The following is a 26,911-nucleotide window of genomic DNA, read 5'->3' on the forward strand; positions in this document are numbered from 1 at the left end:
GCTAAAAACGTTGCGCCAACTTGAAGTTGGATTTCAAAAAGTTCCGCAGGAACAAAGTTTTGTTGTTGTTTGTGTCCGAAGTTTTGACAGGCGAGGGAGGCGTTCTGTGACTGCCACAGCGGCGTCTGAATAAACCCGAGACTTCGCAGATGTGGTTTGTAAGTCTTGAGGTCGTTGTCGATCGGAGGTACCGTTAAATAGTAGACTTTTTCTCTGTAGACGGTTCGACTCCGATGGAGGTTAGACTCGACTCGCCGAATTTAGACTTCGACTTTCATGGCTGACAGGTCGTTTATATTACTCTAGACTTTCCTTAGGTCCTTTCTGTGTAATTACAAAGGCTTTTTTATATATATTAGGCTGAATATATGACGTTCTACACTAGCCTTACGGTATACGCTCGACATACCCAAGGCTTACGCTGTGCCCGATACCCTAGGCGAGTCGACTCAGCTTAGGGTAAGAATACGTTGACAAAAAGGAGGCCTACTGCAGGCTAAAACGTTTATAATATCGGAAAGTAAGTTCTAAACTGTCCAATTAATCTAAAGGATACATCATGACCCAGGGTAGGCCTGTGGCGTCGACTAGCCCTAAGCCGCAGCAAAGAAGGGGCGGCGTTAATTGGGACCCTAGAGGTTACTGCTACTCTCCCAACTCCTTAAGCATATTGTAAAACTGAGGATTACTGTCGTTCCCTGGTGGTTCGATAACTACCAGTTTAAGTGCGAAGTGGACATTGCGTTCAATACCAGCCCCTCGGGGATGAACGTAAAAGCATGGATAAAAGACCGTAATTGTCAAAAAAAATTAAAAAAGACTTTAAATATTGTTAACACAATCAAAAGGCATAAACATAAACAAAAACACAAGCAGAAGGCAGTAAATATGATGGTCGCTGACTGGCGGGAACCAGGCTGCGGTAGTAGTCTTCAGTTTCACCAAGCAGACTCAACTTAAACTCCTGAACTAATTCAGACCTTTTTCAGACTTTAGCGAAGACAGAATGAGCATAGGCGTACACAAAAGCACCATACAGACCTTGCTGAGGCTAAGGCTTGGGGCCTTCCTTTGGCAAAGCCTTTAGGCACTAGAAAGTCTTGTATGTAGCCTAAAAGGAGAGTATAGGGCTCAAATTTTATATAAAACGGAAATCAGTAAGATATGAGTGTACTTTGTTTTGCTTCATTGATTTAGTTTGTTTTCCATCTTCCAAACCTATTTACACAGAAAAAGTTAGGCTATATGAGCAGAGGTAGTTGATTTTTGCACATTTTGACTAATGTCCTGCATTTTTTTTGGGAGGGTGGGGTGGGTGGCTTTCTGATGGTCCTTCCAGCTTCTTCATGGCAACATTGTAAATCATCAGACTCATTAAAGTTCCATTCAAAATGTAAAGATGAATGATATAGCTGAGACCTCTACGATAAATAAATGAAATGGGATACGTGGTTGTCATTGAGCTGCTGCCATGAGTGATGAATTTACTATGTCGATAAAATGCTCTGACACAGGCCTATGCAGAGCTTATCATTGTCAAATGGAAGAATTAACGGCAGTGGTAGATGAAGTTTCGAAAGAGCGATGACAGGAGACAGGTAACGGTCCATGCATTTAGGTTTTTATTGTTTGTGATTTTATTGAAATCAGATCATTTACAATATTAATCCATTTTTTTGTGTGCGCGTGTGTGTACAGGAATGCCCCAAGGATGGCAAAACAACTACTACTCACAGCAATCGATGAGGGCAATCACTCTGCCTTCTTGGATCTTCTTAGTCAGCATGTGAGTGTTTTTCATTTTTTTTATTATGTATTACAGTTGTTTACAGTTTGTGACCCCAAAGATATGTCATATAAAGCAGTTCTACCTGTTGAAGTTTTGTTTCCTTTTAATTTAGTGTTTTAAAATTATTGGGATTGTAGTTTGTTTTTATCTTAAAATTTAAAAGAAGTATTGTGTTTGCCTGTATTGTTTTGTTTTTGGTGTATGTATTCAGTAACACCAGAATGGTTATGCCCTCAGGCTGTCGGAGGTCTGGGAAATCTATCCTATACAAGCTGAATGCCCTCTATAGATACTGCACTATACAATGTTGCTTCATGGGAATGTTTGAATTCTTATGGGAATTTTAAAAGTCCTTGTCATTACTGTCATTAGAGTGTATTTTAGTGCATTATACTTGGCTCCATTGTATAGAATTGGTTTTATATTTAACTTGAAATTTCTTGGGTATCTTTTATGCTATTTTCTAGTTTTATGATTGAGTTTTAAAGTGCTTGTAGGTTGTACTCACAGAGCAAGTATTAGAATTCTCACTGTTTGTTTGCTTGTACATTTTCAAAATAAATATTAATTTGTGTTAAGAAACAAAATGGCATAATATACCTTGAACAGATGTACAGTGATGTACCTTTAATTTCCAATGGGGTATATGGAGATTAGGCATTAAGATATTGGATATACCGTAGATTAATGCATGTATGATTTTAAATTTCTGACGAAGTATGTTTTAGATAGATTTGCTAATGGGAGAAGTGCAGGATAAAGCAAAATTTAAACAGTTTACCCTTTTACGCCACAGTTTTTCAAAGCCTCAGAAAGTAAGACTTACCACAGTATTATCTAAACATCCTGACATTTGTCTTATTTTTTTTCCCCTCCAGAATGATAAACGCAGTATGGTTGATTTAGGAGAAGTCTTGACTGAGCTGAGTCAAAGCCAGTTAGACAAAGTTTGGACTGAACTTCATTCGTGGGCCACCGACCAGTTGAATAAACTCGTAGGTGGTGGTGAAAATGAAGAAGTAAATAATTTCGCAAAAGAACCTTCAGAAAGCCGTCAGTCAAAGGAACCTACACAGGTTCAGGAAGAACTAAACCAGATGGAGGTTGTGGAGAGTGAAGGCATTAAAGATCAAACTGGTAACACGGAGCAGCCGTCTGGGCATAGTGGAGAGCAAGGTGTTCAGCCCAATGAGGTAATTATAGTATATCCTCATTTAAAGAACTTTGTTCTACCTTCAACTATTGACGTTACGTGTCATAGAGGTTCCCTCTTCATTCACTGTGTGTGGACATTAAAGAAGTAAAATTTCCATATTCCATTAATAATAACCTCTTGTTTTGGGATTAACTACCTTTTTCCTCTTGTTCCCTGTGATTAATTGATTCTGCATTTGCCTGAATTTAACTTGAGAGGCTCTTGCTTATTGATGACTCAGTCCCTGGCTAACCCTGCTTCATGGTGGATAATAATGTGTAAGTTAAGTAAAGTGTTTGTATTTATACAGGATGAGATTTTCAAATTATTTCTTGTGTTTATTATTATTAGGTAATGAGTAGATGAGAATGTTGCTAATCGAGTATTGTTCTCTTAATACAATTTTATCCTATTCTTAGGGAGAGCTCTACAATGAGAGTATCTTGTTGGGAGTTGTACAGTTTGCAACTTTACATATCAGCACTATCAAAGGATTTGGCACTTTTATACCAGAGAAACTTTTAGAACTTGCTGGTAAGTAGAAACATTTGTTTGTATTTTGAAATATTTTGTAATGTCATCCATTTTGTAATCTGTTCTCTCTCTCTCTTTCTATGTATATATGCAATGAAGATTTTCCTGTGGCAGAATATTTACAACATACAGTAATAGTCTTCACAAACAGAATAATTTGGTCTATACCGCTTTCCTTCACAGGATTTTTCCACTTTGGAATATCTTTGAAAAAGCATATAATGGTGCTTTTGTCGCCTGTTTAGCCATTATATGATGATGGCATTGCACGATTGAGCTTGGATATTTATTTTGTCTGTTTTTCCAGTTCTGTTACACGGAATGGTGAGCGTTTTAGAGGGACGGCTACAGGAGGAAATTGTGACACTGTGTGAAACGTGGTGGCATCGAGAACTCGATGAAAGGGACTGCCTCATCTCCAATGTACTTCCCATTTTGATCCAGATGGCCATAGGAAAATCAGGAAGGGTTAGTGCTGTCATTCATTACGGAATCTGTTGTTCTTTCTGTTGAATAAGTATGAAATACCTTAATCTGAATTTTGGAGATGGTCGGGTTATAAGCTTACAGTGGCCGCGAACACGTTTTCCGTTGTCGCAGAAGATTATCGTAGAATGACTCGTGGGTCCCAGTGCTTGGCCTTTGGCCTAAACTCTGTATTCTATTCTAAAGTAGGAATGAAAACTAGAAAATAGTTTCTGTAGGAAATTGGAATTTCATTTTGTATTTCATTATCATTTTTACTCATTATCAGGTGAGCAGACAAACAGTAGTTAGTGAGTTGAATGAAAGTAAATAAAAAAGGTAATATTTTCTCTCTCTCTCTCTCTCTCTCTCTCTGTTGATGTGCATTGTATAAAGATATACCATTGTCACATGGATGTTTGATGTCCTGCTTATTGCTGTGATTAACTTTGTAAAACATTTAAACTATTTTTAATGTTTTTATGAATAATGAGTATTATTCTAGATGCAGTAGGGATTTTCATTTGGTGCACAATGAATCAGCAGGTTTTGGGGTTGGGATGGGATTCCCCATCTTGTACGCTTTGAATTCCATTAGTGTTGCCGCTATTTCATTTCAGTAACAGTATCATTCAGTCTAGTAATGTCTTACTCACCTGAGATGCAGTGAAAGAAAGCATAAGAGAAAAAAATCATGTTTGGAACAATTTTAATGTTTTTAAAAAAAATTTTTACTTTCACTGGGTGATAAATAATTTTGCGAACTATTACACAGAGAAAGAATGTCGTAGTAAATGAATTTCCAAATTATTACACAGAGGAAAAATGTCATAGCCGTCTGCAGTGTTCGAGGAGCTCTTGACGTAGTGGAGTTCGACGAGTCCCTGGTGGACCTGCTTGCTGCTTGTGTTGCCAGCCCCCGTTTCATCAGCGTCGAGGAAGGGTGCCGGTGGCTCTGCGAGCTCTTCACGAGGCAGATGCTCGTAATGCGCCTGCACCGCAGCATCAAAGCGGTGCTTCCCGAGTGCACCAGAGATCAGAGCGCAAAGTACGGGGAAATTTACTTCCGGGCTTGGAAGAAGAGCACTGGAGATGTGCAGCAGGTGAGATTATGGAGCTAGAGTGCAAAATTAGTTTTGTAGCTGGAGTGTATATTTTGTTTTCTCTGCATGTTATGTTCTTTGTCGGTGAGTGATACTCCAACGTAATGGATTTATGTACTTATCAGCTACATTAAGATTATTTCCTGCTTTGCTACCATTTCAGATGTGATCCACTTCTAAATAAATCATTTAAACTGATGTAAGTGTAAAGTACACGTTAGTTTAGCTTAAGAACTGTATGAAATTGCCATTAGCTGTAAGGTATTTTAGATAATATTCAGGCGTAGGTTTCAATATAGGATCTTTATTTGATGGACCCCAGAAGCATCCATGAAGTTGAGGTGTTACTGTACTGTATTTTTAGATGTCACGTCCCCTTTAATGCAAGAAAGTTTATTTTCAGATGATTGAAGAGTCTTGCATCCAGGACCTCATGTACGCAGGAGTTCACGTGGATCCCTTAGCCGGGAAGCTGTCTACTAATCTTCATCACCTTCTCCATCAGATTCATCGTAACAAGCAGCACCATTTGGTCCAGAGGATGATTCTTAAACTGTATAACCCTTTCCTCTGGCGGTCCCTGAAGGTAAACAAAATGCTTTTGTTTTTTTATCTTAGAACCCAAATATATAGCTATTTTGACATGTGATAATTTCCTATTTGGCTCATGTATATGGCTGTATTTTATTCAGTTCTTTATAGTTTCCACATTTTTATTTCCAAAAACTTTTCTTTTGCTGACTTACACCAGCAGACTTGCTTAATTTCAGCTATTCTGTTGCCAGCATTAATTAATTATGTAGTTAGTCAATGAGACTATTTCATTTTGATTTTTATCAGATAAGTGATTCTGGAATATTTAAAAAAATGTAAATTATTAATTTCAGGCTTTATTTAGAGCACATAGTTTATTCACCAAGAAACAATTTATATTCCTTGTGAATTTTATTTATCGCCATGATATATGACAGGCATTTCATTGTGCTATACAGTTGTCAATAATCTATTGACGTCTCTTGAAAAGTAAACAGTTGAATATTCCTTTTCATGTTTTATATGTAGCGTCAAATCATCTTCAGTGAATCATTCATTTCTGATATTGAACATTCTTGTAGTTTCCTTTTAATTAGTTTTTAGTCTGCACATTTTAAGACCATTGATATCTATTCTCAGTGCCATATTTTCCATGAATTTATTCAAAGAATTAGCACAGCTATGCTCATTTTAAATTGATAAGTCCAAGCATTGCAGATTTGTCATGGTTTGCCATTAGGGAATTTGATGTATGTTCCTACCTAGTTAAAATTAGGACATTTGATGAACCGATTCATCGTTTTGCAGGTTGCAAACGGATATGTCAGAATGAATGCCACTGGGTTACTCTGCGACGCATTCCCACTCTCTGACAGCACTTGCACTTTAGAGGAGAGACAAGAACTCTCAGAAAGACAGTACCAGACAATTATCTCCTTGCTGACCGATCCTTGCCACCTGGTGCGCATTACAGCCATCAAAGTAAGTGGTTTTGTGGTTTTATCTCTATTTTTTTAACGGCTGGTTCGTGGTGGTGCTTTTGTGTGTTGGAAGTACGCTTGCTTCTTGGGATACAAAAGGCTTTCGTGTCTCATATTTCAATAGAAACTAAGTACGGTAGTCATTTTATCATTACCTGATACATTATAATAGTTCGTGTTTTGGAAGGATGATTTGGGAAAGTGTAAAAAATCGAAACTTCCACAAATCGTAACTCATCTCTATGTCGCAGGGCACCTGTGAGATCCTCAAGAATTACTGGCTTGTGATTCCATCCCAGGTCATTAAGACAATCTTCCAAAAGTTTCTCACTGAACTGCTGCGTGATAGTTCCTCCGCAGAAGTCAGAATTCAGGTGGTCAAGGTAGGTATCAGTTTTGTAGCCTTTGTATTACAGCATTTTTGAGTTTACAAGTAATCCTTGTAGTCTGAAGAGGTAAGCAAGATGCCAAAAAAATCAGTAAATAAATAAGAGGAGGTTGGTGAGTTTTTAAACTTAGCTCATGGTATATATCGATTTTATAGTTAAGAGGAATTGCTTACTGTCCGAGTAAACTGAGGTGATGCAAGTTCCTACAGTACAATGTTTTCAATGTACTTTCAAAATTTTATTTGAAATGTACTTTTAAAACATCACACTTTTACGGAACCGGATTTGAATGAGTAATACCAGCAACTCTGGTGAAGAGAAATTCAAGACAACTTAAATATTCCTGCCTGTTGCATTGCTGTAGTGTCGGCAATTATATCCTTTATATTTTACAGGGACTGACTCTTATACTGGACAACAATGATGCCGTCCCATTTATGAAGGAAGTTCTTCCCCGTATCTCAGATTCATTTGATGATATCAGCGTCAGTGTTCGAGTAGCGTTTGTTCACCTTCTGTTGAAAGTGAAATTATTGAAGATCATCAAGTAGGTATTTGTAGTCACAATCATTTCTCTAGTTTTTGTTGTTGAACTACTATCAGTCCAAATCATATTGGGGTATTCATGTTTTATAAGTCAAAATTATTTCTTTATATGTATCTGTAAATGCTGTACCTCCTTTAGTTGAAATGTGAGCACATTCATGAATAACAAAGTGGAATGTTTTTTCCCCATGTATGTAAATGTATGCAGAAGTATAATATTTTGTATTTTGAGATTTTCTTTTTAGAAATGTAACCGTGAAAAATTGACATATTGTAATACATGGATTTAACTCATTAGAACTGGAAAGTGGGTCAAATAAATATAAGTACTTTCCAGAGCTTATTGAGTTGTTCCATTGAATGAAAAGGGCTGAATGAAAAATAAATCTAATTAACTTTATGAACAACCAGTGCAAAAGAAACTAGATAAGAAATCAACTTTTTTATGTGTTTGTCTATAACGCATGGGAAACAAATGTAAAGATTTGCAATTAACTCAGCCCTGAAAACTAGGTGCACCTCATGAAGACTTAAAGTCTGTACTACAGCATTCAAATTGTCTCCAATAAATCTTCACAGACTGAAAATGGTGACCCATCCATACTCTTTCTCCCTGGATGGTGCATAAAATCCAAACATACAGATTATGTACCCATGTTCGTTATGGAAACATGGGATTTAATTTAGTAATGGCTTCATCATGCATTAGCCTTTATTGTTTTGTCGATTATGGGTTTATAAACATTTAACATTTATTAGGTTGATTTATCAGGTACAGTATTGACATTCCTCGTAAGTAGCACCACGATGTATTTGCAAAAATGAATTTTAGTAATTCTCCATGCAAATTTTTTTTATTTTTCTTTTGTTTTCAAAGAACTTTAATTTTCAACAGGTACTGGACAATCGTACCAATAAACCACCTTCTTCATGGTTTAGAGGATGATGTTCCAGCTGTCTGTAAACTTCTGACACAGCTTCTCCTCAATTCTTTCCATCCAACACAAATGGCAGACCATGTAAGTGTCTCTTTTGTCATATTTTTTTATTGTTTATTTAGAAATAAATGTCAATTATCATAATGTAAAAATGGAAACACATTGTTGCAGATTATTTGAGTAATCGACCCCTTACTGTATAGTGTCTTCATGAATAGTATAATAGGTTTGTTGTGAAAGAGTACAAATTTAAGTCATTTTTGTTCTTTCATCAAAAACAAACCTTCCTCCCAGTGATATCAGTTGAACATTTTATAGCTTCAGGTCCCCAAGGCTTAGGAACAATATTTGATGTGGATGTAAGGGAATTATGTCTGGAATTAGAATAAGTTTGGTTTTATAAAACAAAATTATTTTGGGTTTTGTACATTTTACATATACAGATGCCTTTGAGTTTTCATAGGTTTATCAGACAAAATGATAAAACATTTTGGAAATGGGCCCCTTTCATTTATTTTTATGTTTCCATTTTTGTTCAGGAGCTTCTTCAAAGATGCCTGGTACTTTTAAAAGAAAACCGAGCGGCAGCGAGAAGATTCTACCAATATGCTTCTCGCACATTGGACCTCCAAAGCACTGTGGACTTCATACTGTTGATTTGTCTTTGCGTCAGAAACTACATACATTCTCAGGAGTTGCAACATGCCAGATTAAATGAAGGTATGTTGAGGCACAGTGTATATCTTCAGCTGTGACTGGAAGTTGTTCAAAGTAAATTCTTATTCTCTCAATTGTATGAAGTTTTTATGGATAGATTACATATTTTCCTCTTTTCATATAGATTGTCCACACTGTATTTAGATCGCGAGGAGTGTGGAAATTCGAATGCAGATCAACCGGCCTCAAGCAGACAGTCTGGACGAAAAGGAAGTAGTTCTGGCAGAAATGCCAAGGGTAAAAAAGGATCAAGAGTACAAAATGAAAACAAGGAAAATAAAAGTAAGTTTTTATTCTGGTATTTCCGTTATCATTATGCTATTATTTTTATCAAAACTCAGAGGCAGAGCTGATGCTACTGAGTCCAACTCTTCATGCAAACTTTATAGATGTGGTTTTAGGCAATGGTTAACTTGTATGAAGTGGCTTGGTAGGAATACACTTGTTCATCATTTGGTACCTTGTAACCCTGCTTTGGATTGTATATGACAAATAATTTAGGAGGTGCTAAATGCATGAGTTAAATGTGGGAAGCCCTATTAATCAAGGCAAAATTTCTTAGACAAAAATGCAGGGACAGAAAAAAGAATGATATAACATTTTTCAGCAAAGCAATTTATTAATTTATTAATCTGTTAAAATAAAAACAAGGATACACATTTATAAAAATAGTAAGATATGTGCATTGTACCTTACCTAGACACACCAGGCCATGCATAAGTAGATTTAGTTATTCATGCCCAAATGTAATATTTGCATTTAACAGTAACCACATTTATTCTCATTAACTGTGATATTAGTGGAAAGATTCTCACAGTTCATTCCCTGGTGAGTCTGTACGACATACAGTCCTTTATAGTTTTCTGTTAAAGAAAACTATTGAGACGGCAGTTTGTCTTTTCTGTCCCACTTTTTCTGTCCGCCCTCAGATCTTAAAAACTACTGAGGCTAGAGGGTTGCAAAATGGTATGTTGATCATCCACCCCCCAATCATCAAACATACCAAATTGCAGTCCTCTAGCCTCAGTAGTTTTTATTTTATTGAAGGTTAAAGTTACCATGATCGTGCATCTGGCACCACAATAACACAGGCCACCATGGCTGGCTGAGAGTTTCATGGGCCATGGCTAACAGTTTCATACAGCATCATGCACTGTACAGAGAAGCTCAGTTGCGCCGAAGAAACTTCAGCGCATTTTTTACTTATTTTATGTATCTGATGATGCTTGGTGTGCTGATTTGTTGAGAGTTTACACATTCACCAAAGGAAAGAAGTTTCTCATTATTCTCTTGGTTGACTGACCCCTCCACTAGCAGGAGCCTTAATTTCAGATTTTGTCCAATGCTTGATTTGGTTGTATGTTTGTTGTGGTTGTTATTTTTGTCATAGCTCTTCATCTTCTTTTCTGTGTAAGGTCACATTGTGGTCTCATTGATTTGATGTATAGATATTTATTAGGACATTGTCATTTTTATATTACTTTAGGACCCATAGTTAGCAGCAACAGGAGGAACCCCTCTTTTAAGTGTTTGAGTTTGAAAATCCTATGTGAGGCAACCTCAGAATGTATAGAATGCAGTATAATCTTTAGGGAATGGAAGAAAATCTGACAAACTATTGCATGATGGAGTATGCAGAAGCAACGCCATTGAACCAAAGTATAGGCATGTTCTTGGTAAAACTATCTTTCCTTTTTGGGATCTGGATGAAAATACAGTCACAGTTTCTTCAAAATGCATGTTAACATAGTGGGACTGGCAGCATTATTTCATATTTCCTTATCAACAGGTTTTATGAGGATAATTACAAATTTTTAGTAGAGTTATAATTCTTTTCTTCAACTTTTGCAGTGTTGTACTCCTTTTCTTTGATTGAAAACATTAACTGCAAACGTACATATCAGATCGGTGTTTTAGAAATCATTTAGTGCTATTGAAATAATAATAAATAGTTTTAAACTTTTTACTCTTATATATCTGATATGCGTTGGACAGGCCAGTGACATTTAAACTCACTTTTACAATCACTCTGAATATGATCATATATCTGATATGCATTGGACAGGCCAGTGACATTTAAACTCACTTGACAGTACTACAATCACTGGCTGGGTGAATATGATCCTGAAAACCTCAGGAACCAATTACATCCCTTCTTAAAAACAACCATTTTCAGTGTATGAAACGGCTTTTCTCGTCACGTGAAAATAATTCAGTTACAAACCCATTATTTAAAGTGCCCATTACTTGCTCACTGTTGTGTGGGTCTGCAGGTATTGCAAAGTCATTACTGTAATGTGGATAAAATTGAAATTCACTATAGATAACTATTGCTTTGCTTTTTCTAACTAGCAAGTCAGGCTGTAGATTTGCTTTCCTCTTACTTGGTAACTGTACCTGGTTTTGTATTCAATTCTCAGTTAATTTGGTGCACAATTAATCACAGGGAAACAGTAGTTTTCCCATACACACTGATTTTCAATGACGTTAGTCTGATTTTTTGGGAGGGGGAATGTGGTAGAATTTGAGATTTGATGCCTATGTTCCACACTGATGAAAACCCTCTCCAGATGACATTTTAAAAGTCAGGAATGCCTGAGCTATTGCTCACAACCAACATCCTAAAACCAAGTCCTTCAGGCGAGCCCTCGGAATGTTTATTGGTGGTTGTATTAAACTAATTTAAAGTAATGATAAAGTTTAACAAGACCAGTGAGTCATTTTTAGAATCATGAGCTCATACCAAAGGTAAAGAAGCAATTAATTTGGAATAGATAGACCAAATAAAGGGTAGAAAGCAATGCAGCTGGGAGTTTAATACAGTGTTTCAAAGATCGTTGAATTGGTTGCATAAGGTCCATCACTGTAAGGGATGTCTTATGTTTAAAAGAAAAAATAAGAAAGTAAAGAAAAAGGGGAATGTTATGGATTACAAAGAGAAGCGGTATTTTGCTAAAATCATTTCTTTGAAAATTTTTTCCTAATAGTTCAGTATATGATTATCATAGTAAATTATTATTTAACTTGCAAGAGTAGAGTAGGTAAGAAAATATATGAAAATGAGTAGGACACCATGCAGTTCATGTTTTTAATATGGAGTGCACTGCTTTTTGTTTAGTACAAGACATCATGTGGTATAAGCTTATTGTATGTCAGAAGATAACCTCTGCAATATATTCTGTGTTTACTGTGTCAATTGAGCTTTTTAGCAGTTTATAAAACAGCCTGTCGGAAAAGTAGGTCTCCCAGATTTTCTATGAGAATAATTATGCCATTCTTAGGAGAAAAAGTTTGTAAGCCACAATTGAGGATATTACTGCAGTGAGCAATATTTTTTTAAGTACCATTTAATTTTTTGTTGTATAATGCATGTTAATAGGAGCTGAATAACTACATATAAAAGTTGTATCCCATTTCTGTGTAACATTTTCTCCATTTTTATATCTATGGGAATAAATTCTTCCTTTTCATTTATATGCAATAATTTTCATGTGAGTTCATGCTGCTTATTGTTTATGAACATTTTACCAACATGTTGGGATTGTGAGTATGGAGTTTGTACTTACTGTTCAACAATAGCGTGTCTTGGAGTGATAGCTAAAGTTCTGTTATATTTATTATCCAGAAGTTTTGGCCTATCTTCTGATCATGAGTATTGCTAGAATTTTATTTTTAGTGCGGTATGGTTTTACCTCAAAAAGCTTATCGCAGCTTTCATGAAGTGTATAGCACATTTTTGTTAGTGCCTAGGTTTCTATTCCCATTCAGAATCATGGCACAAGATACTCTTAAAAATTATCATGATTTATATCACTCTTGAAGGCAAGTCAAGCAGGTACTGTGGTTACTGATCAATTTCTGGTTTCCATCCCATGAGATGCAGTAACTTACTTGGCGTTATGTGACCCCTCTGGAATGAAAAGGACATTACTTGGTACGAGAGCACTATTATACTCTTTATCATGCACATGGCGCTTGTATTAATGATTGTCAAGGGAAGCTGTGAATTTGGTATAACTTTGTGTGTGGGGCTTAAGCTGCTAAGCTTCTGTAGTGGTGGATTTTCAGTCAGCTCGTCCAGTCTTGCTCCCATCCTCAACGTTCCCCAGCACATTAAGTTCTGCTTTCGCTTCACTGGTTCATTACGGTTGTCGAGCTCATCATGCCATATTGCTTTCTAGTGAAGTGCATGGGAAATGGCTTAGGTATACCCTGATATAATATTCATCTCCAAAGCAGTAGCTTGAGCGTACTAACACGAGTATGTTGCAGCTCCGGGACGGAGGACCTTGCTTGCCACTTCCCAACAAGATAGTAGTGTATACCGAAAAGGTTAGTATGACTCGGTGTCTTGTTAATATGAATTTCTGTAAAATATGAATTTCTGTAAAACTTTTTTTTTTTTCCAGAATATTTTTGAGCAACACTAAAAATTGTAGATCAAAATGATGAAGTTGATTGAAGTTCTGAAATCAAGTAAATGAGGTATAGCTTGTCTTGTAGTTATGTAAGGATGGAAAAAATTTATGATTGACCCCCACCTTAGGGTAGCCTGACGTGGCCAGTTTGTAATTTGGCCTGCAAAAATGCCCAAAATACAACCACCTGACTATTTTATAGTGTTGTAGTGCTGTACTACATTTTATGTCAATAGCTTGCCTCATTCAGTAACACAGTACAGTTTGTAAATGCATTCACATTTGTTGTTTCAAGATTACAGATGTTACCAGATATTTTATTTAGGTACATACTATTTTATGTTGGTTAACATTATTTTTGTAGACTCTCACATACGCACGTATTTGTAAAGTGAATTGACTTGAATATTCGATCCTAATTGAGATTTTGTGTGTGTGTGTGTGTATTGGTGGCAATGTAAGAAAATAGTGTTTGCTATTTGTAAGTAAAAAAAACGACAGACCTATGCTTGAGTTATCCTGATGAACGTACTTGTTGCATTGTAAAATAGTGAAGATATCAGGCAGAATTAACAAGGTTCTACTTAATGTAGATCTATATCGTAAATGTAATAATAGTGTGTTATTTGTATGGGGAGTTCAGAAAACAATAAATATTTCTATAGGTTCGTTGCTTGAAGATTATAGATACATAAAAATTAATTTAATTTTAACTTTATTTTAGCTGCTTTTTATGTTACTATGTTTTGCATAAACTTGGGCAACTCGAAGAAGGTATGATGTTATCTAAATTTTTAATGATGAGATTGCTGTATAAGTGTATTTGAAAAGTCAGTTTGTGTTTCATCATTATCGTACAGTGGGATTGCTTGGGCATCAGAACTTTTGCTTAGTCCAAAAGGAAGGATTTACAAGTTGTAAAGAATATCTGCAAATGCTTTTGTGTTAGTTAGTTACGGGTACAGTAGAATTATAAGTTCAAGTGAATTAATTGGGCTCGTTTTTTGCCTGTTATTCTCATCATCTTCAAATATGTTGCATGTAATACTTTGCAATGAAAACTCTGTTCTATGTAGCATGCTGTTGATTGCTTTGACCTGTCATACGAGTTATTTTTATCCTTCAAGAACCCTGTTATTTAAAATAATATTTCTCTTGAATGCCTTGCAAAAATGGTTCATGTTACTGTATATTTTTAAACATTATCGTTTAAGAGAATTTCGTCCGTAAATTATGCTGCAGTTTTCATATATGAGCAGTTATATGAATGTATAAGATTCATTTTGAACTTGTGTGACCCAACAAATTTATCTTCAATGGGAACTGGCAACTGAACTTTTGTGAGGTATTTCAAGTTCATGTGCTCTCACACTAATGTTTTAATTTGGCAGATGGCAGTCAATTACCTGAGTCCTACTTAAAAGTTCTCTTTAGACAGACCTCTTTTCTCTAAATGTAGTTCATTTGGGGAGTTGTGGGGTAGGGTTGGTTATGCCACAACTGTTTGTAATATGGTTTACGTTGTAGATGGGAAAATATATTTATGAAAACCTACTGTAAAACAAACTGCTTTTTCACTTAGATGATATGTATCCATGAGATGACTTCTTTGCATCTGCTAGCTGTACAAGTTAATATTTTTCATATGGTTACAGGTAGTCCCCGGTCATCGGCTGGGTTCCGTTCTGAGGGTGCGATGATAACCGAAAATTGGTGATTTTTGGGGCTTATCAGCGCCGATTTTCGGTTATCGCCGCCAGTACTCAATTATCAGTGCTGATAAGCGGAACTCAGCGATTTTCAGTGCCGAAAATTGCTGATTTTCGTTGCTAAACAAGTGCCGTAAAACCGGATCGCCGTTGACCGGGGACTGCCTGTATTTGGTTATACTGTATTGGGTGTTATGACTTCGCTGCATGGAAAAGTGTATAGTGCTGGTGTTTAGTTGGATAGTGCAGAGCCTTTAACATTACTAAGCTAGGATATTTAAATGTAAGTATAATTAAAATGTGATGGAAAAGAGAAAAGTAACTTGAAATATTTTGTTTTTGGATTTAAAATATGCTTGAAATAATTCATTATCATTCAGTGCTGGGCTTTGTTGAAGGCTCTGATTACCCCAAATAAATTGCAAGTCTTGTTTGCTTATGTCTGCACAGTCATGAATAGAAAGATATTTCATCCAAAATGCAAACTCACTGTAGTTCCTTGCAAGGCAGGATTTGTTATTTTCACTGGTACAAAGTTGCCTTGTACATTTGTTTTGGAATGTTTAAATAGATTTACTTATGTCTGATTTTTAACTTTTAAAATGTAACAGGGTGAACATTAAATACTGTTGTATGTTAGGTACCTTGGTTTTTGGGTATGTGTATTACTTGTATGCCAGTTGATTCCATGTTTCTATTATAGTTTATTCAATAACCATTGTACAGTATTGGGTTAGATGAATTGCAGAAAGTGTGTACAAAAAGTTCCTCTTTTGCTTGTTGATCAGTCATGTTTATTTTCTACAAGTCATAAGGGCTTATTGATGGAAGAAAAATTATAGCTTGGGATGCAAGTGTTGTCTTAAGGCAGAGGAGCTTTTAGTAAAGAGTTTTAAACCCTGTGGTTGGGAAAATGCTCGTAATTGGTAGATGAGCATCCTTTCCAATTAGGTGTGTTTCATTAAACCTCTCAAGGATAAGTGGTAAATAAGGTGCCTGTACCTGTCAAACAGATGAGTAGGTTGTTGAATATAATAGTGGGGAGAGGAGTGGCTAGTTACCTGGATGTAGCAAAGGGTTAATGGATACTTTTAGTTGGAGAGGAGGAGTCATTGTAGCTGTAGAAATAATGAAGTGGTTGAAAAAGGGCTAAAGTTTATAAAGTGTGCACAATTTGAGAATGAGGACGACTCTCCAGTATGTCATAGTTTCTCGTCATTCTCATTTGCAGTTAACCACATCAATTCTTCCATTGTTTGTTGTGTTTCTTTGATTATGCACTGAATAATCTTTCAAAATATTTACTCTTAATGTGAGACTTCAGTCTTGCCTACAGTAAAAAAAAATTTTCAGTGCTTTTTGTCATTAACCTTTCTTTATTATTGAAAATAACTTTTTCTTTTCTTTATTCTTGAAAAGAACTTTTTCTTCTAGGTATGCATGCAAAATTTTTCTCTTGCATTTTTTCCTCATTTTTAAAAATTAATTTACCATTTATTGCTCATTATTTGTCACCAAGACATGTTAGTATGGACATGGAAAATGATACATTTTGATGATTATTTGGAAAAGTCACTAAATAGTATGCTGTCATTAAAACTTGTGTATTTACTCCTCTTAAACTTGTGAAAAAATTGCATCCCTTAAAAGTAAATTATAATATGAAAGACACAAATTGGTTACTGCTTGTATTTTGTATGCACAGATAGGTTCAAATCTAGTTGGTTGTCAAAGTGGTTAGTGACTTCATTTGGCTTCCAGATGAATCAGTAATTGCTGTATTTATCACCAAGTGTCATAGTTGTAAAATCACTTTAATGTAATGATGATTAGTGAAATAAAAGTAATACTGTATATGATCTGAATGAAAGAATAGAATTTCACCAATGAAAATTTATGTTGCCGTAGGTAATGCATCAAAATTAGCATGAGGGAAGAAAATTCTAATGCAAATTATCCCCCATAGATTCTGGTGCAAAAGATGCTAACGACAACGAGGAGGATTCGTCGCCTCTGGACAATCCCACAGTCATAGGAGGTCTCTTTGACACCATTGTAATCCTGTGGTCGGCTAATGCTCACAGATTGGCTCAGTCCCAGAACTCAAAGTATTTGGAAGCGCTCAGGTTGAAAGTGTCAAAGAATATGCCCATCTTCTTTAAATTTTTCAAGGTGGGTGTAGACAAAAAGCTCCGTTTAGTTTTAGTCTTGAGTGAAATAGATGTAGGGTTGAGCTAACCCTTAGGTGAAGCCTTCATGGAAACAGAGTTGTTTTGTCATTTTAAAAGTTATTGCACTCCAAACAAAAACCTGTGGTTAAGCACAGTGACTAGATTGCCATGATTTAAATATTGTGACCCTGTATTGCTCTGCTGTAGAAAATTCATGAATTTTACAAATGAGGAAGTTGTGATTTTATGCCTTTTTATGTTTATCTTGTATCTTTAGCAACTGTTCCTTTTTTTCAAAGTCAAAGAAAAAAAATTACATAACAGTGAATGTTATGTACATGGTCTCTTGAGCTATTTTGGTTTCTGGAAATAAAATTTTTTTGGGGTACAAAGTTAGTCAGCTTCTAAGAAGCAGTAGTTGGATGCAGATGCATACCCGGATGATAATTTTAATAAAAGTGATTTCACCCTTGGCATTAATAGTTAAATAATATGAATAATATTGTTTTTACCACTTCTCCTTACCAGTACCACTAATAATTTCGATACATTGTTAATGGTTGAAAGTACATCATAAAAATTGTCATTGAATGTTAGAAAAGTAATGAACATGTGTTTTGTTGCAGGAGAATAAGGATGTGTCTCAAACGTTATTGTACCTGGCAAGCTTTTTACCAAAAACCCTTGTTCCCACATTAGTTGGACACTGCCTGTCGCGACTGCGTTCCTTGCAACAGGATCAGGTAAAGTTTTACATAGAACATCTTTCAGTCCTGTTTGTATCTTTTGTTCCCATTGATTGTTTCTGCTGTTTCCTGTGATGATTTTTTGGAAATTATGAAACTAGTATCTTTAAAAATGGTTTTCGATCATTTGTTTTGTTTCAAAACTATTTGCATCATCGTAGATGTGTCTTAGTACGTATGTAGGAGAAAAACTCCATGTTTATATCCATTGGGAAACCTGTCAAGCTGTTTTATTTAAAATAAAAATACTCTGTACATAGGTTTTGTAGTTTAATCAACTCATGGTGAAACATTAATCAGTTCATGATGAGGAAGATTGATGTATTTTTCCAAAATAAAAGTTTCTTTTGTATATGAAACTTGAGATTGATATTTGCAGTACTGCAAGTGACATCATTAGAATTTCAGAGTTAAGTAGTCTGATTTAACATATGAACAAGTCACAATTTACAAGGGAATGGATTTGAGATACAACAAATTGAATTCCTTAATTCTAAATTTATTTTGCAGGATCATGAAGATTCATATGTTACATATATAAATGCCCTCTGTAACTGGAATAGAGTCGATGATGTCTTAGAATTGGCGACGGATTGGCTTATGGAAGGCTTTCACTCTGCAACTGTAACCAGTCCAAAGGTAGATATTATTGACTGTGGTTTTTCAGTTTTACGACTGCTGAAATTTGATTCTTCTTACCTGTATTTTATTTTGAAGTATTTTATTTTGCTAGGTTTGATATCTCATAGCTCTATGAACTTAATCAGATACTTTAGGGAGTTCATGAAATTGACCCCCCCCCTACGTCCTCCAACCTAAATCTTCGGAAAGCTTTTTGTTTTTCCTAAATGGAATTTGGCCTTCTGGTAAAGTATAAAAATCTGACAAGTCAGATTTTCTATAGAATAGCTTCCACTAACATTTTCAAGATATCTACATTATTTCTAGCCTAAACTAGACTACTTACACTCACATTTAATTTGAGATCACTACTGAAATGGTAGCTTAGCAAAAATTGACCATCATAGTAACTGGTAACAGAGATGCTACTTGCTGTACTATATTAAGTGGGATTTAGATATTTGTTTCATAACTTAGCCATAATCTTTAAAGGTAGAGAGAGATCGTCAGTTTTGGTGGCTTTTTAACTCCCAGCTCTCATTGTTAGATTTTGAATTTTTCCCCTTCACAATTCACTGTTCATAAATAACACTTATGTATTGAGTGATAATATCAACAACACTTGTAGATTCCAAACTTACTTTTTTGATGCCAGAAAGCTATGCATTGTTTGTTTAGCTTCCTTTATGTATGGAGAGATTGTAATGTTATCAAGACCTTTATCTTGATAAACTTTCCATACCGGTATTGATTACAATGTAAATCCTCCCTTAAAACGATCAAAGAAAATGGGTGGAAAATATTTAAAAAATCCAAAGCAGTGCAGCTGGAGGCTACAGGGACACTGTAAAGATAATTTACACTCTTCTTAAATTTGCCCCACAAGGCATGCATCAGCCAGTAAACCCCTGCTGGAAATTAGTAGTTGTAATGTATGAATTTTTAGTAATACATATTCTTAATGAAAGATGAAAACTTTCATTATTACTTCATCTGATGCAGAGTAAAATTGTATTATCTTGACCAAGTTAGTATTTAATTTTTTTTTTTTCTTCAGGAACGCCGTTTGAGCCGCAGAGGTGTACATTTTCATCAGACTCATTCTGCCCAGCCATCTCTTGCCTTACGTCTCATTCGGCACATCTTGCAACATCCACTCAACAAACTTGCTGCTTTGAGTAAAAACCGATCCCTTGTGGAGGATTTAACTGAAACACTGAAGGTTTCAAGGGTAATGTATTGTGTGTCATGTTTAATTATAAGTAATTGTATTTATGAAGTGTTTCAACCAGACCACTGAGTTCATATTCTTAACTTATGGGGCTGGTCGGATAAAAATTTCATCATTTATTTTTGGGGTTCCTCAGTAGGTCCACTTGGTGCCTCAGAAAATTGTGGTTATTCAAATAGGAAAGATTAAAATCCCAGCATAAATTTCATTGTATACAAAAATTGGAGGAAAAGGTTATGCTGTAGCTCTGCATCTTGATATAGACTCCTTACATCTGTATTGATCAGGCTAAATTACCTCAGGTAATATAGAATTAACTGCATGAAAGTTACGCACCCCAACATTCTTTCACCTTTTCTGTAAAGTATAGCTGCTTTTGTTTTCAAAGCATATTTCAAAGACAAGCAGTTGAAAAGTGAACCCCTCTTGTATTTTAAATTGTTCATTAAATGTTCACAATTCTAATTACATCATGTCAATTCAGGACCTCTTGGAAGAGCGACTCAACCACAGCGAAGCGTTGTCTGATCTCTGCACCGATAAATTTCTGTGTGGAGCCTGGTCTGAGTACTTGAGTTTGGTGGCCGTGTTGCACAACCCAGCTCCTGAAAAACCAGCTGTAAATGAAGGCGAAGAGGAGGAAGAAGAGGGGAACGCTGGATTTAATAGCATTGACCATCTTCATCACAGTCTAGAGTGGGCAACCAGGTAAGCATGACTCGGCCCTGTGCATTGGTTAAGAAAGGAATATGTGCCGTAGATAACTGCACATTTGTAATGAATATGCAGCAAATATAAAATCTAAATTTGTATTGTGCTGGATCTGCCAACTGAAAAGTGGAGCCTTACGAACTGTAAGTCATTTTCATCACCATAAATTTACTACTATTCTCTACTTTTCCTCCATTGTGCTGTATCATCCCTATACTGTTGAGTTGCCATGATCTGTTTTTAATTGCTATCTGACCCTTTATATTTAAGATACATCACAGTGCTTAGAGATTTGTAGGTGTTTTCAAATACTTAAATGGCAATCTTTTTAGTAATTATAAGTTTTTAAGGTCCTTGTAAAAACTATCATCTGAACGGTAAGTTTTTTCTCTGCAGGGTTTTGCTACCTGTCTTGAGTAGCGAAGAAGTAGGAGAGAAGAGGAAGTTGCGAGCTGGCGACGATGCTCGTAGAATTTCAACAGAAGCCCTTGTCCTCCTTGTCAAGACTTGCAATAACCTAATTATCATCGGTGCTGCCGATTCCGAATTTGTGTTAAATGTTTCTGGTTTTACAGACATTCTCCTGAAATCTGGTAGGTTCCCCTTATTCTAGTATGTACTGGTCAGGCTCAAAAGATAACCATGATGTATGAACTTGTTATAATGTTGTATATACAGTACCATGAGGAATTTAAATTTTCCTGTTTTGAACTACAAATTAAAAACTAAACTGAATTACAGTATCAAGAAATAGCCACAACTAAAAAGAAAAATTGATTTAGTATATTTTATACAAGTCACATGTAAATTAAGGTCAGCATTTTTCTAACAACATTTAGCCTCATGATTCTTAAGGAAATCTGTACCTTTAAATAGATTTGAGATTTGTGAAGGTGGGGACTTTAGCTTTGTACATGATCTTTTGTAATTTTTGTCTTTCAGATGCTTGTGAATGCTTCTGGGAAGTTAGTTTGCTGGTAACATTGGAGGCATATCAATATATGAAAGTATATGGAAAGCCTTACGGCGAAGCAGCAGAAGGAGTCACAATGCCGACCGATCTTCTCAAGTCTTGTATAACGTCTATTGCTGACTACTTAAGTGAAGACAGAGCATTACCCAAGGTAAAAGAATGGATTCCGTTTTAATGTAAAATTCCAGTTTGGGTAAGAAATTTTGGTTTGTAGTGGAACTTTGTGGAATTGATATTCATAAAAAGATGTCCTGATAGATTGGGTGGCATCACCTTAGTTTTTCTCATCATTTCTGAAAATGGTGTTGAATTCTTTCCTCATCTTATGCTAAATCCCAACAAAAGATTTCTGTTATCCTTGATGGAGTTTGAGTGGCATGAAGTTTTTTGCAGTAGCTTAACAGTCCAACTTGCTACTTGATAAGTTTTTCAAGTTTACAAGCAAATTTATGCAGTCAAAGTTATATGAAAAGCACATTGAGTTTGAAAACACAGGCCTTCATGAAGCCACAGAAACCAGAGAAATCTGTTGATGTAGATTTTGACTCTTGCAGGAAGCTGAAAAATTAGGCAAGACTTTGGGGATGGTGTTGGCTACACTCTGCCAGACAAGAGCAATCCAGAATGAAGTTTTCCAACACTTAACTGCTATGATATTGGACTGTCTTTGCACTAAAGTAGAGAAGGTGAGATGTTTTCTGTACAGAGTGAGTCCTCTTTATAAGTTATTTGGTAAAGAATAAAAAAAAAATTTTTTTATTTGGTCTTACAAGTGTTTTTTAAAATTAAATAGTATGAGGATTAGTGATCTTTAAGTCGGTTGGACATAGGGATGTGAATTTGAGTATTACTGATGTGACTTTCATCCCTATTAACACATTCTATAAGTAAGAGGTGGGGTTTATGGGTTGTGATGTTGGGATTGACATATTAATCATTCATTTTTGAATTTATAATGTTATATTATTAGTTTAATCAGACAGTTAGTCCTCAAATACCTGACTCGTAGTGCTGTCTTGAAGGGGTTGTCTTTAATAACAGAATTTAAATTTTGCAGTACTCTATAAATTTGATAACTGGATAAATTGAAATTGATGATTTTGACAAAATTTTGCTGTATGGCCTTATTATTTATTTTTAAAACTTCATTCGCCCTAGGGTGAAGTTGTTGGAACATTCAAATTAGTGTTGACCTGCATTCTCTGTATGCATGGATTAGGTCATGTGGATTATTCATTTAGGACCCATGGGTCAATCAAAATACATTATTGTAAGTATTTACACATGGAAATAATTTTATTATTAAATTCACTTGAGTCACGTGCAGCTCTTCTGCTTCTTCTTGGGGTATTTGAGAGTTCTACATTGTTTACTATGTAAAACTTATTGTACTTTTTAATATATGTCAGATCACATAGCTGTTCAGTTTGTTCATGTGAGGAATTCAATCTGGTCCCCCATATTTTGACTGTAGTCAGAAATAGCCACAACTAAAAAGAAAAATTGACTTAGTATATTTTATACAAGTCACAAGTGAATGAAGGTCAATATTTTTCTAATAACATTTAGCCTCATGATTCTTAAGGAAATCTATACCTTCAAATGGATTTAGGCTCATCGTTCTGCTCTTTTCAGATGCAGGGAGTTGATTCTGCAGTCAAGACCGTTGAAGACATGGGAAGCTGTGTGAGGATATTAGTTGGTGTCTGCCAGTCAAGCTTAAAGCTTTCTGCCTATCTTATGGAGGCTCTTACCAGCTTTATTAAGGATTCAGCTATAGTAAGGAATCGATTTCAGATCTGCTAGTACTTTTAATAACAAAAAGTTGTTACTTGAGATTGGTATGTCTTTGACAAAGCTGAAATTTATTATTTATTTTTTTTTTTTCCATGTATAAAATTTCTAACCAGGTTGTACCAAGAATTTTTCAGTGATCAGTTCTGAAGTTTGTGAATTTCTCTGGTTGATCTTTTATTCATTTTACTTATAAGAATGGTACATTACTTCAAACACAGATTCGTTTTCCCTGGGGCTTAATAGCTTGACTTTCATTTCAGGACATCACAGTGATAGTTGCCATAAGTCAGTTGTTGAAAGTATTGTCTCAAGATAGTGGCAAAGTGTCAAGATATTCTATTAAGCAGAGTGTTGGAGCCATCGATAGCCTTTTGGCCAGCATCCTATTTCCAGTGCCCATTGACACCTGTGGGGAAACTGAAACGCCCCTTCCTTCAACAATATACGAGTGAGTGTTGTTTGTTTCTGAAACTGTGTATGATTAAGGAATATTTCCTGACAACAAAATCTCATGTATTTGATCATAGAGGGAAGCCATGTTAGGTTCTCAGAAAATACTTTTAAACCTAAAATCCTTGTGTTTTTTATAATGGTAGTGACTTGCATAGGATGAATAGTATTCTCCTTTTATAATGGTTGTGACTTGCATAGGATGAATAGTATTATCCTGTCAGTGGTGGTATGCTTAATGCAGTTATGGAATCTTTGCCTCTTTTAGATGTTTATAAAAGAGGAGCAAATTCATCCCAAGCTCTCTGTTGACATCTGAATTCAGGAGTATCTATCCACATCATTTGTGTGTGTGTGTGTGTGTCAGGAAGTCCCCAATATTACTGTCCGTTGTCAGTGCCCAGTGTGTGGCTTTATATAACCTTCAGATTGTTCACAAGTCATCAATGCAGGAGCTGTTTTCTACTATGTCCTCTGTTTTGTCTCCTTTTAAAAAGTATGGTATATGTTTGTATCATCTCGATATTGCTTTGACGACTAAGGGAAAACAAAAGTCCAAAGACACTGGGGAACAGTTGATGTGTGAAGATTACTTTCATGTGCTTGATGTATATGAAAACACTATGATTATATTGGGTAAATGGCCATAATTGCTTAGGAAGTTATAGAACTTAGGTTTTTCCAGTAGTTGCCTTGATAATCAAATGTCAAAAGTAGCTATCCTATTACGTAAAGAATACCCATGTTATCAGTAGCTATCCTATTATGTAATGACTACTCATGTTTTTCTGTCATTTCATACATTAAAATTACTTTATATTTCAGTGTAATCTTCAGAAACCTGACTGATGCTTATATTTGGTTTTCAGGGAATACGCCAAGACTGCGAGAGAAATGGTCGATGACTTGAAGAGCACTCTGGGCATTGTTTAGCGTCTCATCACCAGTAGTCTGGGATTTTTGTATTTTTATATTTTCCACTAGAGGGTACGAATGTAAATACAAATATTTTTTACAGTTAGGAACTGTTAAATGTTTTTACATGGGATATTTCAGTGGGGTTAGCAAGTGCCCTTCGTGTTGAAAAAAAAAAAAAAAAAAAAAAAAAAAGACTCAACTTATGAATGTACAACATTGTCTAAATTGGACTTGTAAATATATATATTTGTACAGTTATTTACTTTATGGAACTATTTTTTTAAGTTTTTATGATAGAGATGAAGGAATTCAGCATATTCCCATCGAAAGTGATCCAGAAGTATCACGTTTATTAATTTCATCCTTTTATTAATTAATTTTAATTTCTTAACTTTCTATTTCAGCTTTTGTCTTATGTATATGTGTAGTAATGTACATTTTATTTTGTTTTATTTCAAGTACTTTCAAATTTCCAAGAGAACACTTAATTTCATTCTAGAGCTAACAAGAGTCATTGTAAATATTAGATTGTTTTGTAGATTCTTTTATGTCTTGTCTGACCAAATTCTTTTTTCCTTTTATGAAAAGGAAAAGTGTGACATAATATAAGTCAGGAAATTTAACATGAAATGTTAGGTTGTCGGCAATTTACCAAGAGATCTCTGCAGATATATACGACATATAAAACTGACCAGGTAATGTAGTTCATTTGGGCTAAAACGTTGTTAACTAGATTATACAGCTGGTTGGAAAGAGCCTAGATTCATATATTTTATAGACATTGTATCATTATTACTGTTTATAAGAAGATTACTGTTTATAAGAAAAAATTTTTTGTTGGTAATGTATACATTTCATAATGGATGTTCACATTTCTTATTCCTGTAAGGAATTATTTCCTATTTGCTCATAAACTGACAACTGCCATTAGTAAAAAAATTTTGCAATTGCCAATAAGAAATGGATAAGTACAGCATATATTTTTTTATGAATACAGATAACACCTATGTTACAGTACTTTCCATTAACCCTTGGATATAATACCTTCACAGCAACTGTCACAAGATGGTTAGAATAGTAATTCGTACTTTTCTTAGGTGTACAAACCAGAGCGTGGAATCTCGTTGAACCTTGATAGCAAGGTAATTTTAACTACTGGCTGACAAAGGAGAGTTGGGAACAAAAGGTCCTGGTTTGTATGCTTTCAAAAAATAGAAATTGCTTTGAGATTTATTTGCCCGTGGAAATAGAAACCATCGTCTGAAAGCACGTGGGAAAAAGATACTGCCTAACCTGAAGGCCTCCACTAACGTTCAGTTATACCTGTGCAGGCAAAACTGAACCCACTTATCTTCAGTTTCCCTGCACAGGCATAACCGAACGTTCAGTTTTGCAGCCTCGTGGGCTTCGTGAATATTACAATAAAAATACCGCATAAAACCACAAAGGAGAAATAAGCGTTGAATATCAATTCTCATCTTGTATTGATTCATCCATAAACAACGTCGTGCCGACATGAGTATCACCCTTTAATAAAAGATCATGTAAGCATAGAATTACAGATAAATGTGCAGCACCAAAAACATTCAAACACATAACACATTAAAATGGAACTACAAAAAAATTGACAAAATATAAAGTCCGGGAAAGTGACTTTGCCAGAATCTGAGGAATGAGCATGTAAAGATAGGCAAACGTACAATACTATTATTAAACCTATATACATACCGTATACTGCGCCATACAGTATACTGAAACACAAAGTATTATCAATAAAATCAAATCAATCAATAATGTGTTTGGAATGGAGCAAACTCAAATCTCTTAAAAACCAGACACTATCTGAAAATGAAAATACAGAGAGACATCCTAGATCATGAGCAATCATACTGAAAATTACATATTTTATTTTCCAAAGTGCTTTTTTGGGGGGGTTTCAAAATAACCATAATCATTATTCATCAGGAACGAAAGTT

General features: G+C 35.3%; 1 protein-coding gene across 4 annotated transcripts; it reads left to right on the forward strand.

Annotated features, from left to right (window-relative positions):
- On the forward strand, positions 1-25,947 carry LOC136854932 (condensin-2 complex subunit G2-like). 4 transcript variants are annotated; one of them, XM_067131468.1, is made up of 25 exons: positions 1-158; positions 1,699-1,786; positions 2,668-2,982; positions 3,404-3,518; positions 3,826-3,986; positions 4,802-5,086; positions 5,490-5,672; positions 6,428-6,601; positions 6,852-6,983; positions 7,385-7,536; positions 8,431-8,554; positions 9,013-9,193; positions 9,335-9,472; positions 13,463-13,522; positions 17,284-17,489; positions 18,115-18,231; positions 18,745-18,873; positions 19,913-20,086; positions 20,571-20,794; positions 21,194-21,390; positions 21,740-21,921; positions 22,325-22,456; positions 23,406-23,549; positions 23,828-24,015; positions 24,887-25,947. In XM_067131468.1, the coding sequence occupies exons 2-25, from the start codon at positions 1,712-1,714 to the stop codon at positions 24,948-24,950; spliced, it is 3,852 nt and encodes a 1,283-aa protein (XP_066987569.1). In that variant the 5' UTR covers positions 1-158; positions 1,699-1,711; the 3' UTR covers positions 24,951-25,947. The 4 variants fall into 4 exon arrangements, with proteins under 4 accessions (XP_066987569.1, XP_066987571.1, XP_066987568.1 ...); XM_067131467.1 differs by lacking the exon at positions 1-158 and adding an exon at positions 1,463-1,598; XM_067131470.1 differs by lacking the exon at positions 13,463-13,522.
- The last annotated feature ends 964 nt before the right edge of the window (positions 25,948-26,911 follow it).

This window comes from Macrobrachium rosenbergii, chromosome 30, assembly GCF_040412425.1.
Source record: "Macrobrachium rosenbergii isolate ZJJX-2024 chromosome 30, ASM4041242v1, whole genome shotgun sequence".
Taxonomy (NCBI): Eukaryota; Metazoa; Arthropoda; class Malacostraca; order Decapoda; family Palaemonidae; genus Macrobrachium; species Macrobrachium rosenbergii.

Coding starts and splice junctions, on each gene's coding strand:
- LOC136854932 (XM_067131467.1), top strand. Junction 1,787..2,667: donor TGGATCTTCTTAGTCAGCAT/GTGAGTGTTTTT, acceptor TTTCCCCTCCAG/AATGATAAACGCAGTATGGT. Junction 7,537..8,430: donor AAATTATTGAAGATCATCAA/GTAGGTATTTGT, acceptor AATTTTCAACAG/GTACTGGACAATCGTACCAA.